The following is a 15256-nucleotide window of genomic DNA, read 5'->3' as shown; positions in this document are numbered from 1 at the left end:
AATCTTAGGCACATGAAGTTGGCTAAGGGATTAAGGTGTAATATGATGTCTACAGATGGAAAAGAATGACTGGAGTAATGGTGAAATAAGTTCTTTAAAATTATTGGGAAGCTTAACAGGGTATCTTTGAGACATTATAAAGTGTTTTAAAAATGATGAAACTTTCCACATGATTCATTTATTTTCTCAAGTTGAAAAAATGACAATCATTCTACTTTTCAACTTGGAAGAAGACATCATATTGAAAAAAAAAATTTAATTTTTTTTTTTTAAAAAAACCTAGCAATCTAAATCAGCTATAGCATAATAAGCTATAACAGATTCTATAATGCTTGAAAGGTGATGTATACTATATAAGACAAAAGTATATATTCTATTAGATACTGCTTAATTTATTACATTACAAAAGTTTAAGGTTTGCTTTCCATTACAATTAATAGACATACATAGCATATAAAATCTAAACTTACTTAACATCATATCCTATTAAACCTTAAATGGTTAGCTAGAATGAGCAAAAGAGTTCAACTACTTTTAACCTATGTAGATTAAGTGTTATGTAGGAACAAAAGTTATCACTTATGTGCCTTCATAACCCTCCAAAATATTAAGGATCTATACAACCAGATTATATATGACTTTTCATAGACTACTAAGTTGTTGAGGGTGCAAAATGCAACAACTTTATATTATATTCTAAGATGAGTGTTATGTAGGAACAGGGGCTATTACCTTTGTTCCTACACAACCCTTCAAAAGATTTAAGTCATATAGATTTTGTTGACTTTTGGTTTATATAAATTACTATGCTGCGAAGGGAGCAAAATGCAGCATTCATAAAACATAGTCGAATATTTTAAATTAGCAATAGGAGTTTTTCAGCAAACCTTGTACCATCTCTGGTTCATTTTGGAAGGTCTGTGCTGATTGCTGAGGAATTTTCAGTTGCTATGTTGTCAGGGTTGCTGTTTTGAATACAATTTCCTACTCTTGTGGAGAATTAGTGTTGATGTTTCCAGTAATTTTTGTGTATGGTTCATTGAAAACAGAAGGTATTTCTTTGATTATCAGCATTGGGTATGCAGATCTTGGTCTTTGTAGTTTCAACTTCATTGACAGTGTTGGAGTGTTTTCTTTTGAGTAAAGAGCGTGGTCGTCCATGCATTGACCAATTAGGGAAGGGTTCTTTTGCAAATGTTGAAATAGAAGCATTCGTAGTTGCTGAAACTTGCACTCACATCTTGATCAATTGTTTTTGATATGTTGGAACCATCAATATGTGGAGGAACTTCGACCTATTTTTTGCCCTTTGTTGTACAATCACCATGATCATCTTATATCTGAACTGCTTCTAATGTCCACTGAAGTATGTTGCTAGCAGTTAATGCTAGTAGGGACCAACTTCCAGATAGAAGACTTTGGAACTTATTTTTTGTTGTATGGCTGTGAAACAAATTAAATTTCCCTGTGAGCATTAGCATATGAATATGTAAGCTCATGTATACAGAATGATAATAACTATATTACTTGATAAGTTAGAATACATACATTTTCCATCATATTATATATATCAGTTGTATTCATTCCAAAGATTTTTCAGTTTCATTGGCAAATTATGTAAGTGCTATGCTGTCATAGGCCTCTGCAGCATCAAAAGTTAAAGCAACCCTGCATATAATTTTGTGTTATTCAATACATAGTAAAAGATTATGTATTATTTATGAAGGTACTATAAGAATAGGTGAATTAATATAACCTGAGACAAGCATTTGCTTCTTTGGTATAACATTTTGAACAAGCAAATTGCCTCCCTTCTGGTAGTTTTGTTGGCTTCCCACACTTTGAAAATCCTATATATGCTTTCAGCTGTTGTTCCATAGATACAAAGGTCACAGTTGCAAGTACCTAATGCCTTTCATCTTGTAATGCATTTTGCACCTGCATTTGGTTGTTAAAAGGAATAAGTTGCAAAGTTATGTTGGAACCATTGTTTAATATGTAATAATAGATGTGAAGCTGAATACCTTTTTTATCCTTCAGGTATCGAATAGTGACAGGTGCTCTTGCATTTGCAGGGTCTTGAACTTCCAGAATCCTTCCTTGTCGATCTAATAGCATTTGTGCATATAGGGTTGACCTATACAAGTGATAATACATAAATGTAAGTGATGTCAATGTAATTTTGTTTTACAAGTGATTACAAAGAATATTGATACCATTCTCGCAACACATTAGCTCTGTCTCCTTTAGGATTGTAGATAATCTGGTTTTACATTCTAGTGGACTGAGAGAAGCCTAAAAAATACATATAATCATTAGCTTAGAAGAAACACAGCGGATGAATTGTATCGTATTATTGTTATTTTCTAACCATTGAGGTTGCTTGGCCTGACTGATGTGAACCCAACGACTACAAATTTTTTAGCCCAAACTTTTAATTGCTCACAATTATTTCCAGCAAGATGATTCCATACATTAACAATTATAGGCTGGGTGTTGTTGTTCAAGGTTTGGATAATTAAATTAGGTACATCTCGGCGTTAGTAGCATTTATTTGCACAATAGATAGTGGGATATAATACTTACGTTTGGTCAGTTATGACAACGTTAACCTCTCGAACATAGGCTTTCTGTCCATAGAATAAGGTAACCAAACAGACTTCTTCCTCCACAAACAAGACTACTCCTGATAAATCTGCCATTATTAAGGAAATATGTTAGTTTAGCTTTAATAATACATATAAATTGAAATAATTATAATGTAAGTGTCGATACCATATCTGACGTCTTCTCGTATGTCTTGTGCTATAGAACCGATTGTCTGAAGTTTTGTATAAAACATTATGTTATAACCACATAGCTGTTATTATTAAAGGTATATGAAAGTTTTAGTTTACATACCACATATCTCATCCAAGAAATGTGCTTTGGCTATTTCTGATATTTCTTGAAAGTCAGGTTCTATTTAGCTAGTTACAGAACATATGGGCTGGATCAAAGTCTTGTCTGTGAAATTAATTTGGTATGGTATATTTATGATTGCTCTTTCAAAATATCTTGGCATTGGATTGATTGCATCATTGGTTATCTCATAGTGAGCATTTATTGTGAAATTCTGACCAACAGTGTCAATCTGATCTTTAATTAAATGGGCATGCATCATAGTTCCCTAGAGGATGCGATGAAATAACTTAATGTCAGTTTTTTGTTACATAGTACTCTAATTTTATGTAACTGAGTTGCGCAAGTGCGAGTTGTTTAATAGACTGATGTTTCAGATTACTGATGTAAGTGATGTCAAAGTCAGGTTCTAGTTGTGCAAGATGTTTCAGATTACTGATATATACATATGACATATATGACAATATTGGTCATCATATTTAAGTTTTATAGACATACAGGACTATATTGGTGTATGTAATAATTGATTCATTTTCATTGAAAAAAAAGGGGTTAAAAGAGCAGATATTGTTGTTGTTGTACTAAATATGATATAAATGAATATATCATTTACAATAATAAACCCAAGGTGTATAGTACAACATTAAATTTATAATGAAGTATCATTCGAATATAATTAATGTAAGGCTATGTAGTTTCAAACTATACCTTTTCATCACATAATAGAAGCGTTTCGTAGAAAGTGCAATCATCCGTAGATAATTTTCTCTCTGAAATGTCTATTACCTTCACTTTTATTCTATAATCATCAGCTCCTGGACTCAATTCACTAAGAAATAGTAATTCTGGTTTCATATTGGTACCTGTATTTGTCAAGAAAGAAGTAAACAAATAATTTATTTATTTTACATTGTCCATTACTGTCTTAAAAAAACATTGTCCATTACTAATCGAACATATTTTCTACTCAAGTATACACTTTACAGTAATTTTAATTGTCAATTCAAGGTGACTTATAGATTAGCATAATTTATTGAATTTAAATACATGGCTATACCTGAATTGAATTATATAATATTGCTTATTATTAATTTTTAATTTTTTGGTGAAAAATACATTCTATAATAGTTTCTTCTACTAAAAATTAGGTTTATTTAAAATTAAATTGTTTAAAACACTCTAAATCAGCATGATTCATCAAATATCCTTAATTTAAACATAGAAGATTAAATTGATTACAAAGATTTATGGACATAAGGTGAATTATTGAAATTGCAGTAATTAAATCAGTAATAAATGTACAAATCAATTAATATATACATAGTGCATAAATGTAGCAGATGAAATCGGTGAAGTAGAGACGAATTACCTAGGTTATAAGCTTGATTGATATATGGATCTGATTTTTTTTCACTATTTATGATGTAGAAATACTACTGAAATAAATATGAGACAATTTAGGAACCTCAACCTTTTTATCGTCAAAACTATAGAGTTATATATATGTAGGGATATAGAAAGGATGAAGCTATATATCTTATCATTTATAGAGACAGTCATATTATATTGGTAATATAATTTTTTATTTTAATAACTTATATTTTTTAAAAAGTTGTGGTTGACCGTAGTTATATGTACTTTTTTGCTTGTAATAGATATGAAATATTTAGTGAGTAGATCTTTTTATGGGATTTGTTAAACATCGCCCACAAATTACTACATAAAGCCCATAAAATTCACTTGATTTGTCAAAATTACCCTTGACCTTAAAAAAAAAAACACTCACACTCTCATCACTCACACTCTCATTGCTCATCTTCTTTCAACCTCTCTAAAAAAAAAAAAATTTCAAACAACGGCAATGTCGAGGCGGCAAGGCAAGGAATTGGCGGCGGCGGCGGAGGGAAGGATGTCCCAAGGAGGAAAGGTACATTTTGTTTAAAAAAAAAAAAAGGAAAAAATCGCCGTGACCGCGGTGGGGCGCCCTGGCTGGACGCCCAGCCAGCGGTGGTGGCGCCAGCTGCAGACGCCGCCACCAGTTGGCTGGCGCCTGGGCTGGACGCCACAGCCACGGTTGTGGCGTTTATTCAAGGCGCCGCAACCGTGGCTGTGGCGTCCAGCCCAGGCGCCAGCCAACTGGTGGCGGCGTCTGCAGCTGGCGCCACCACCGCTGGCTGGGCGTCCAGCCAGGGCGCCCCACCCCCCCATTTTTTTTTTTTTTTTTTAAAAAATTGTTTTTAATTTTTTTTTTTTTGTGTAATATAATTTTGAATTGTTTTTATATTTTGTTGTTTATTTTTATAATTTTTTTCAATTTCGTTGTATTTTTTCTACGTTTATATTTTGTTTACAATTATTTGTATGTTTTTAGTTTATTTGATTTGCGATGATGATTATTTATCGTATAAATTTTTGTATGTTTATATATTTTAAAATTTGGTGTAGAATTCACTGGGTCGTCATGGTGCGGGGAAGAATATAGAGCTTCTTAGTAGAAGTTATTCAGTGGAGAGGTCGGGGCATAGACATGTCAGATCCCGTGGTATTTCGGCCTCAGTTCGTAGAGAACGGATCCACCGTCGGGATGAGGATGACGATGACGATGATGATGCTGAGGAGGGTGACTAGGAGGAGGAGCAGGAGGAGGGCGCAGATGAGGATGAGGATGTGGACGATGGCAGTGGACCGTATGATGATTACGGTCCATTCAGTTAGAGGGTTGATGACATGTACGAGACGCATATGGTGGAGGTGCGTAAGGGTAGGGGTGGTAGGTTTGTTAGTAGATCTGGCACATCATCTGCGTACAGAAACTCTCTCTTGAGAAGGACAGCATGAGTGCAACAGGGAGAGCTGTTGTTGATAGTCTGGAACAGACCCTTGCGCAGTGGGAGTCGTCGTCGAGGAGGGATTACTGATGGTTATTGTATTTTGTTTATAGAGCATTATGTTGGACATTATGTTGTAAAATTGTAACATTTTAGATTGTTCTTTTAGCTTCCAACTTAAACATATTATCAGTGCTGATTAGGGGATTTTGCTCCCACCAATCGGAATGCGCCACGTGGACCAATCAGGTCCTGCCAAGTGTCCCCCAGTTGGAACAGCTAGGGTTCCCACGTGGCACGCGCTTATTCGTCCACCTTGGACCTGTTATGTCAAGACATGTGGCATACTCCATGCCTAATGGAGAAACCGGCCACCCAGGCCCAACTTCCGAGGGAAGCCCAATCGGCCCTAGGTTTACCTAAACCTAGGATGGGCACGTTTCCCAAGGTTATAAATACCTTCCTTAATCCTCATTAAGGGGGATTACAAAAAAGAGAACAGAAACATTACGGAAAAAACACATTAATTACACACAGTAATAATCGGCTGATCTCGCTAACAAAGCAGATTACCTACGTTAATCACTCTCACCTAGAGAGACTTAATCACTTTAATTTCCGCATTAATTACTCCTTAATCAAGTACTAACTTGACCGTTGGAGGCGGAGCTCACAGGAGTCTCCGTTATTTTGCAGGTACAGGCGTCCGGTTCCAGTCTCGGAATTGTAACTCTCCCGCAGGACATCAGAAAACCCCGAAACATTTGGCGCCGTCTGTGGGGAGAGTACTTCTGAGATGGCATCCAAGTCTGTACCGACTCCTGAAGAGAGGCGTCCCCTAGACGACCCTCAAGTTCAGTCGGACCATGATACCGAAAGTGAATTCAAAGTTGAAGCTCATACAGCTTCAGACGGGACCCTAAGGGCCCGACGTACCCGTCATACCGAAAGGAGGGAACGGGAGCATCTTCAAACAGGAAGCGAGCCAGCAGGCGCACCGCCTGTTCGGCAACAGCCGACTGATGGGTCTGCTCCCATCACAAGGAACGAACTCATGACCTTCATGAGGGACTTCAAGGGAGAGATTCAAGAGTTGATCAACAAGAAGCCGCCTGCTCCAGTCAAGGAGCAGTCGGCCAAGAAACCCTCCACTTCACTGAAGAGGAAGCCAGTTCAAGGGCGAGAGGCGACTCCTCATCCTAAATCTAGGAAGCGGGAGCCACCTGCCCTTGATTTCACAAAATTTCGTTATCCTACAGGAAATAGGAAACCTGTTCGTCATATTCAGGCGGACGGGTCGAAGCAAACATTCACAGATGCTCGGCTACTGCTAGAGCAGAAGAAGAGTGACCGATTGTCAGAGTCGGCCTCTACTTCAAACTTTCAAGACAGTTTGCGAAATGCCTCGATGAGGCATACTCAGTCGTATCATGAGAGTCAGTCAGGCGGCACCTCCCGTCAGTCCGGCTTTCATAGCAACCAGGCGGTACCAAACTTACCATTTGTGCCGCAACAACAGTATTTTTTGCAGCCACCTCCGTTTGGTGGACCTGCAGCAAAAAACGTCCAACCTATGGACTGACAGCTACGGTTGCTTAGACTTGGTGAACAACCGTCGGCCTTCTCCAAGGAAATTACTGAAGCCGCTCAGCCGGCCAAAGTGAAAAATGTACTAGTAGGCGCCTATGATGGCACTACTAACCCAGAAGACCATCTGATGGTATTCACCAACCTGATGTACCTTCAAGGGTTGGATGATCCCACTTGGTGCAAGTGTTTCCCAGCGACTCTCAAAGGAATCGCACAGCAATGGTTCGGCAACCTGCCGACTGGTTGTGTAAATAGTTTCAGGACGCTTGCTTACTTATTTGCATCCAACTTTGCCATGAACATCCCTGCGAAGAAAACGACCCTTGATTTGGGAACAATTCAGCAGGGCGAGAAGGAGGGGCTTCGTTCTTACATCAGGCGGTTTAACCTGATGAGAATACAGATTCAAGGGTTACCGGATGAGGTAGCTTATACTGACTTTTTCAGAGGTCTCAAAGACGGGTCTACCTTCAAATTTGATTTGGTTCGAAAAAGGGTGGCGACTCTTCAAGAGGCCTTGATTGAAGCAGAAGCCTATATACATGCGACTGATCTTTGTACGATAAAACAGTCGGACGGGAAAAGGTTCGACAAAAGAGAAGGACGACAGAAACAGTCGTCAAACAAAGATGAGAAAAGAAAAGAGGTCTGGGCGGCTGATTCCTCTAAACAGCCGGCCCAGAAAAAGAAAAAAGAATTCAAACCATACTCCCCAAAGTATGCGTTTAACAAGGATAACCAGTTTATCCTAAAAGAAATCAAGGGACGAATCTCAATTGAGAAGTCGGTCCCCATGAAGGGTTCTGCAAACAACCGGAACCAAGATAAATTCTGTGCTTATCATGATGATGTTGGTCATCACACCAATGACTGCATCAGTCTCATGCGGTACCTAGACCGCCTGGCTGAGCAAGGTGATCTTGACACTTATGTCAAGAAATCTACGGGGAACACTTCCTCAAAAAAGCAGTCGGCCAAAAAGAATCAGCAGGCCGACAGCTCTGATACAGATGATGCAGTCGTCTACTCCATTGCAGGCGACTTCTCAGGAGGCGGCCCCACTATTAGGGGCAACAAAGACAATATCAGGCGGTTAGATATAAATTCCGTTCACCAAGAACGGTCGTCCAAATATTCATTTCCTGAGATTGTCATCACTGAAGAAGATCTAGGAGGGGTAAGGGGGCCGCATGACGACCCTCTCGTTATTGAATGTAAAGTGGCCAACCAGAGAGTTGGTCGAATCCTCATAGATACCGGAAGCTTCTCAGATCTCATCAGTAGCAAATGTCTGTCGAAACTAAAATATCAGACTGATTGCATACATCCGGCCTCCCACCCTTTAGTAGGGTTTGGAGGAGGAGTCGTCCACCCACTGGGACGAGTAGATTTACCCATCCGCCTGGGCGAAAAAGGGGAAGGACGACACATGGTAGTCCGGTTCCTGGTAGTAGAGGAACTCTCGGCCTACAACATGATTCTGGGTCGACCTACCCTGAATAATTCCACGGCTGTTATAATCCCATCTCTTATGTTGCTCAAGTTTGAGAGGGATAATGGAACAGTCGGCTCCCTAAGGGGAGATCAGAGGATGGCCCGAGAGTGCTATCTCTCGGATGTCAAGCCCACTGTTATGGCTACTGGGTCAAGCGGTGAAAAAACAGACCTTGACAAGGAGAGTGCGCCTGTTCAAGAAGCAGGCGGCAAAAAGAGAAAGGCATCCCAGACAGGGGCCGCAAGAAAAGCAAGAAAATAGCAATCATTGGCAGAGGAGCGGCCGGATGAGTTCCGCCCACAGCCGGCTGGTGAGCATGCGGACCTGATCTAAGACGACTCACGTCCTGACCGAACAGTCAAAGTTGGGACGACTGCTCTGAGAAACCTTGGTGACGACTTTCACAACCTATTGAAAGAATACAAGGACATCTTTGCATTCGAAGTCCATGAAATGCCAGGCATTAGTCCTGATCTGGCGGTACATAAACTGGTCGTGGATCCGAAAAAGAAGCCGGTACGACAAAAGAAGCGGAACCATGGCGAAGAAAGAAGTCAGGCGGCAGCCGCCGAAGTTAAAAAATTACTTGATGCAGGGTTCATTCGGCAATGTTACTTCCCAGACTGGGTTGCAAATGTGGTGCTTGTTAAAAAGCCGAATGGCACCTGGCGAATGTGTGTAGACTACACAGACTTAAACAAGGCGTGCCCCAAAGACAGTTACCCTCTGCCTAAAATTGATAACCTGGTCGACTCAACAGCCGGTCATGCTTTGATGAGTTTTATGGACGCCTATTCTGGTTTCCATCAAATTCCTTTATGGAAGAAAGATCAGGAGAAGACGGCCTTCGTCACTGATCAGGGGTTATACTGTTACACGGTCATGCCGTTTGGTCTTAAGAATGCCCCGGCTACCTTCCAATGAATGATAAACACTGTGTTCTTTGATCAGATTGGGAGAAACGTCGAGGCATACATTGATGATATGATTGTCAAGACTAAACTTCAGAAAGATCATCTGTCGGACCTCCGAGAAACTTTCGCCACACTCAGGCGGCACCATGTCATGCTCAATCCCAAGAAATGTGTCTTTGGAGTTGAGTCTGGGAAATTTCTCGGATTCCTTATCAATCAGAGAGGAATAGAGGCGAACCCTGAGAAGGTGCAGGCGGTCATTGACATGCAGTCTCCTCGTACCATCCGAGAGGTTCAGAAGTTAACAGGTTGTCTGGCGGCCTTGGGAAGATTTCTAAGCCGATCAGGCGACAAATGCCTATACTTTTTCCAGGCAATTAAGAAGAAGTCAAGGTTTGAATGGGGGCCGGATGCTGAGGCGGCCTTCCAGAAATTGAAAGTTCACTTGCATTCCTTGCCGAGGCTGGTCAGCCCTTTGCCCAAAGAAGTACTCTACATGTACCTGGCCGTCTCTGATCATGCGTTAAGCGCTGTTCTCCTTGCTGAAAGAGACGACTGTCAGCTCCCGGTCTACTTTGTCAGTCACGTACTGAAAAATGCCGAGTTGAGGTATCCCCTAGTGGAGAAATTTGGTCTTGCACTCTTCATGGCTGTTAAAAAATTGAAGCCCTACTTTTTGGCACATGCAGTCGTCGTGTATACAGACTAACCTATCAAGCGGCCACTGACCATCATGAAGTCGTCAGGCCGAATGATCAAATGGGCCATAGAAATACAGAGCCTCGAAGTTACTTTCGAGCCTAGAAAAGCAGTGAAGGGGCAAGCCTTTGCTGACTTTATTGTAGAGATGACTCGTCCTCCTGACTCTCAAGTTCCAGACCAAGTATGGAAGGTATATGTGGACGGAAGCTCTACTTCAAATGGTTGTGGAGCAGGCGTCATATGTCAGTCGCCAGAGGGCGACAGGTACGAGTATGCTCTACGCTTCAGTTTTCAGGCTTCAAACAATGAGGCAGAATATGAAGCTTTACTAGCCGGGATCCGCATGTGCAAGGCGGCAGGGGCAAGAAAAATAGACGCCTGTTCCGATTCACAATTGATAGTGAGTCAGTACAATGGCGAATACAAAGCAACCCATCCGGCCATGATCAAGTATTTACAGGCGGTCCGACAAGCAGTCGGCTCCCTTGAGGATTTCCATCTGATCCAAGTGCTGAGATCAGAAAACAACCAGGCGGATGCACTGTCAAAATTAGCATCATCCGCCTCCTCTGATACTCCTCGAACTGTTTTTTGGGAAGTAATGGAGAAGAGAAGCATCGAGGAAAACCCTATTGGAATCCTAGACAGAAGCTCAACCTGGATGGATTCAATCAGGGCATATCTGACAAACGGTACACTGCCGGATGATACTCAACAGGCGGCAGCACTGAAAAAACGAGCCACCTGTTTTGAAATGATAAAGGGAGAACTTCACAAAAAGGGGTACCTTCAACCCTTCTTAAAGTGTGTTACTCCAGAAAAGGGACGAGAGATACTAGACGATCTTCACTCTGATTACTGTGCTTCTCATATAGGTGGTAGGATGCTTGCTCAAAGGGCAAGGCGGCAGGGCTACTTTTGGCCTACTTTGGAAGCAGATGCAATGGAGATGGTGAAAAAATGTGACAAGTGCCAAAGGTTTGGCAAACTAATTCACCGTCCGGCTACTGACCTCACTACCATTCACAGCCCACTACCGTTTGCTAAGTGAGGCATGGACATTCTGGGTCCATATACGCCTGCTACAGGCGGAAGGAGGTACATACTTGTTGCCGTCGACTACTTCACTAAATGGGTAGAGGCGGAGGCTGTAAAGGGAATCAAGACGAAAGATGTAATTTCATTCATTTGGAAAAATGTCATCACTCGGTTCGGGGTTCCCATGTCTATGGTTTTTGATAATGGTCCCCAATTTGAGACGCCTGTTCTCAAAAGCTGGTTGGGTGATCAAGGAATTGCAAACTACTTTGCATCTGTCGGCCGTCCACAAGCAAACGGCCAGGTAGAAGCCTTTAATAAAATCATCTCAGACGGTCTCAAGAAAAAGATTGAACGAGCAGGCGACCTATGGGCGGATGAACTACCACATGTTCTCTGGGCCATTAGGACGACTGAAAAAGGGGCAACTAGAGAAACTCCATTCCTCCTAACTTACGGTGCGGAAGCTGTTCTTCCAATAGAACACTACGAGCCGACTCTTCGAGTAATGCTATATGACGAAGAGGCAAACTGGGAAGCCATGCGCCTGTCATTAGACTCACTTCCTGAAAAGAGGGGCAATGCTGTCTTGCGCCATGAGATCTATCGCCTGAGAATGACTAGATCATACAACAAAAAAGTACACAGGCGTCCACTCAAAGTAGGGGACTTTGTACTTAGAAAAATGGAAGCAGTTGGTAGGGCTAATGAGTCTGGCAAACTAACTCCCAACTGGGAAGGACCCTACCGAATCTATGAGGAAGTCAGGGACGGTACCTACCGTCTGGAAACACCAGACGGACAACCGTTGCCTCGAACTTGGAATGTAGATAATCTTAAGAAATATTTCTTTTGAATGATGTAAAGTAAAGAGCTACTTAATAAAAGTTTGCACTTACTATTCAATTTTGTACTACGAGGGGCATGCCGTCTGTACCTTTACAGTCGGCTACTCTCCATTGAGTTTTTCACTCTATCTTCAGAGGGGCATGCCGTCTGTACCTTTACAGTCGGCTACTCTCCATTGAGTTTTTCACTCTATCTTCAGAGGGGCATGCCGTCTGTACCTTTACAGTCGGCTACTCTCCATTGAGTATTTCACTCACAATAGGGGCATGTCGTCTGGGCATATAGTCGGCTACTCTCCATAAGAAGATGGCCGGCTGGTTCCAAACACATAGCCACCCCCCTAATACTTAGCTAAAAAGATTAGGGCCTGGCCGACCCTATGCCTAACAGGCGGCTACCCTCCTTTTACTTAGCACCTACGTTCACCAAGAACTTACCAAGGCCACAGGCCGAATGATCAGACCAGGCGCCAAGCCAACTGATCAAATCTACAAAACTAATACGACCTGTCCCAACATCATAGCAGGCGTCCGACAGAATCCCTCCGGATGAAATTCGTCGCAGAGAGCAGCTCCCTTTTGGGTGGAACATTGTTCTATAAACTAATTACACGGCACCTATACGACTGTCCCCAAGGGCAACCACGTAGCCGTTTTTGAGACAAGGATAACTCTATCACTAACCAAACCAGTGGTAGCAGTTGACATCTGAGTCAGATGACCGCCTGTATTACTTGGGATAAATGCAGGGGGTACCTATTGAGTTAATAGCCAACAAACATTGGCAAATCAAGGGGATCAGCCGGCATCCGCCGCCTGATACCTCTACTACTCAATCTAGATTGTGACGAAGACTAAGTAACTCCTATGTTAACTTAATAGTCACTCAACTTAGTTAAGGCCTAAAAGGTATGAGTCGTCCGCCTGTTTTTAACAAACAGGGGCTCTCAACCACTACTCTTGCTAGGTTAACAAATTATGAGTTAAAAGCCAACAAACATTGGCAATAAAGGGAAACAACCGGTACCCGCCGCTTGTTATCTCTACTACTCAGTTCCTTGGCGACTAGGTAATACTCTATTTACTTGGTCAGACCACTTTCCTACTTGGTTAAATTTACAAATGACAGGACCGCCTGCCTAAAAAGGATCCAGACAAAATAGATCGAATACTGATTGGATAAATGGCCGACTGATCGTCTATCTTGGAAACAGACAACCAGTCGTCTAGGGGCATGGGCGGCGTACTAACTCTCCGTACCTGTCTGCAACGTTCGGCCATGTAAAACAGTCGGTCTAGTGAACAATTGGATATTAGATATGGAATACTTAGACAAATTTGAAGCAAAACAAAAATTCATTAAAAATAAGCCGGTCATTAAAGACCAGCAAAATATACAAAGCAAACGGCACGCAGGCCGTGGAAAGAATACATAAAGCTTAAGGGGGCAGTTCAGTATTAGCAGCTGCCGCCTGGTCAGCACTCTTCTTGCTGGACTCGGCTTCAGTTGCATCCTTTTTTGATGCCTTACCCCCAAGCGGCACAAGCGCCACTACCGGCTCCTCCTCCTCTAACGCTTCCCCCAACGCCTCTTCTTCAGCAGCCGCCAGGATCTCTTGATTATATGTATCCGAACACTGGCGGTACGTTCTTTCCCAAGAGGCAAAGTCGGCACTGGGGAAGAGGCGGCCCCAGGTCATGCGCTGGATTTGAGCGGAGTCTTCCATCATCTCCCGGACCAGCTCTTTCTTCTCTTGCTCGGCCTTTTCCGAGAGCTCTTGGGTAAGACTCTTCTCCTGGGTCACCAGGCGTTCCTTTACGCTGGCCAAGGATTTCTCCATGGCTTCGTAAGAGTACATTTTCAGGCGAAGAGGTTTCAGCTCGGCCTTGAGATTTGTGATGGTCGCCTCCAGCTCGTCATTCTTCTTCTGGGCCGCCTCTAACTGAGCCCGAACAGCGGCGGTAGCCTGCGCCTGATAATAAAGAATATCAATGGTCAATACTTCATTTTGGGAAATTTGAAACATTGCCTTATCACAGTCAGAGGCGGCCATAGCTTTTGCAGCCTTTACCTCTTTGTTCTTCCGATCAAGCGGCTTGCGAAGGCCGTTAACTCGGAGCAGGGCCTAAGTACAAAAAAACAGGCGTCAGTTTCCAAACAAAAAAGAAAACAGGCGTCCAGAAATTCAAATACTAAAAAATATGCTAAGTATACCTCAGCAAGGACCCCTGCAATCCCGTCAAGGTCAAGGGTGCCGACACCCCTGAACGCCTCCCTTTCAGCTGGAGGAACTGCCCTGATCATAGACTTGGCCATCTCTACCAAGTCAGGCTCCTAGGGGCCGGCTGCATCAAGCATAAACAAACGGATTAGACTTAGTAACAAAGGGAGCAAGTCTAAAATTTACAAGGACAACTTCATACCTCTAGGCGGCCCAGTTGGAGTTTTAGAAGAAGTGGCCGGCTGTTTCTCAGCCGCCACCTGTTTCCTGGCAGAACCAGGAGAGCTCCCAACAGTCGTCTTCCGGGCCTTGGGGTCCGGCTGTTGGGAAGATGAAGCTCTTGGAGCACCCGTCTAAAAAAGAAGAAAAAAGTCAGTATATGCATAAACACTCCAAAAAGAGGGTGAAAGGTTCGGAGCTCACCAAGGGTTCCCCCTTCTTGGGGGAGTCGGTTGAAGCTTGTTGCATAATAGAGGCCCGCAACATGGCCGCCGCAGTCTTTGAGGCGGCGATTTTGCTCATGGCGTCAGCTGCAAAAACAAACAGCAAAGTTAATAAAAGATAAACAACAAATGTATGGAACAACAGAGTATTCGACAGGTCGACTACCTCTTGAGCACCGACTGCTGAGGCCGCAGGCGGCCAAAAAGTACTCGTCATAGAGCCACTTGAAGCTCGGGACGCAGTGCAGGGGTACTTGCTCTCGTACCCCTGAAGT

At 42.4% G+C, this 15256-nt stretch overlaps 1 protein-coding gene across 4 annotated transcripts; it reads right to left on the bottom strand.

Annotated features, from left to right (window-relative positions):
• Nucleotides 1-360: 360 nt before the first annotated feature.
• LOC110693825 lies at nucleotides 361-4580 on the bottom strand. 4 transcript variants are annotated; one of them, XR_002505684.1, is made up of 8 exons: nucleotides 4271-4580; nucleotides 3610-3764; nucleotides 2587-2695; nucleotides 2217-2295; nucleotides 2025-2137; nucleotides 1757-1938; nucleotides 1549-1668; nucleotides 361-1465 (listed from the first exon to the last, which is right to left on the bottom strand). XR_002505684.1 is itself a non-coding variant. In XM_021870978.1 (8 exons), the coding sequence occupies exons 2-6, from the start codon at nucleotides 3754-3756 to the stop codon at nucleotides 1916-1918; spliced, it is 438 nt and encodes a 145-aa protein (XP_021726670.1). In that variant the 5' UTR covers nucleotides 3757-3764; nucleotides 4271-4580; the 3' UTR covers nucleotides 361-1465; nucleotides 1549-1668; nucleotides 1757-1915. The 4 variants fall into 4 exon arrangements, 2 of the variants coding, with proteins under 2 accessions (XP_021726670.1, XP_021726671.1); XM_021870978.1 differs by lacking the exon at nucleotides 2217-2295 and adding an exon at nucleotides 2776-2821; XM_021870979.1 differs by lacking the exon at nucleotides 2217-2295 and adding an exon at nucleotides 2776-2821 and having other exon boundaries at nucleotides 361-1443.
• Between the last annotated feature and the right edge of the window lie 10676 nt (nucleotides 4581-15256).

The sequence above is a fragment of the Chenopodium quinoa genome, unplaced genomic scaffold (genome assembly GCF_001683475.1).
Source record: "Chenopodium quinoa cultivar QQ74 unplaced genomic scaffold, ASM168347v1, whole genome shotgun sequence".
Classification (NCBI taxonomy): Eukaryota; Viridiplantae; Streptophyta; class Magnoliopsida; order Caryophyllales; family Amaranthaceae; genus Chenopodium; species Chenopodium quinoa.
Note: the sequence above shows the minus strand (reverse complement) of the source record. Positions and strands in the feature narration are given on the sequence as shown.

Coding starts and splice junctions, on each gene's coding strand:
- LOC110693825 (XM_021870978.1), bottom strand. CDS start 3,756: ATGAAACCAGAATTACTATTTCTTAGTGAATTGAGTCCAGGAGCTGAT. Junction 2,822..3,609: donor TTCTATTATGTGATGAAAAG/GTATAGTTTGAA, acceptor ACAAAACTTCAG/ACAATCGGTTCTATAGCACA. Junction 2,696..2,775: donor ACGAGAAGACGTCAGATATG/GTATCGACACTT, acceptor TAATAATGGCAG/ATTTATCAGGAGTAGTCTTG.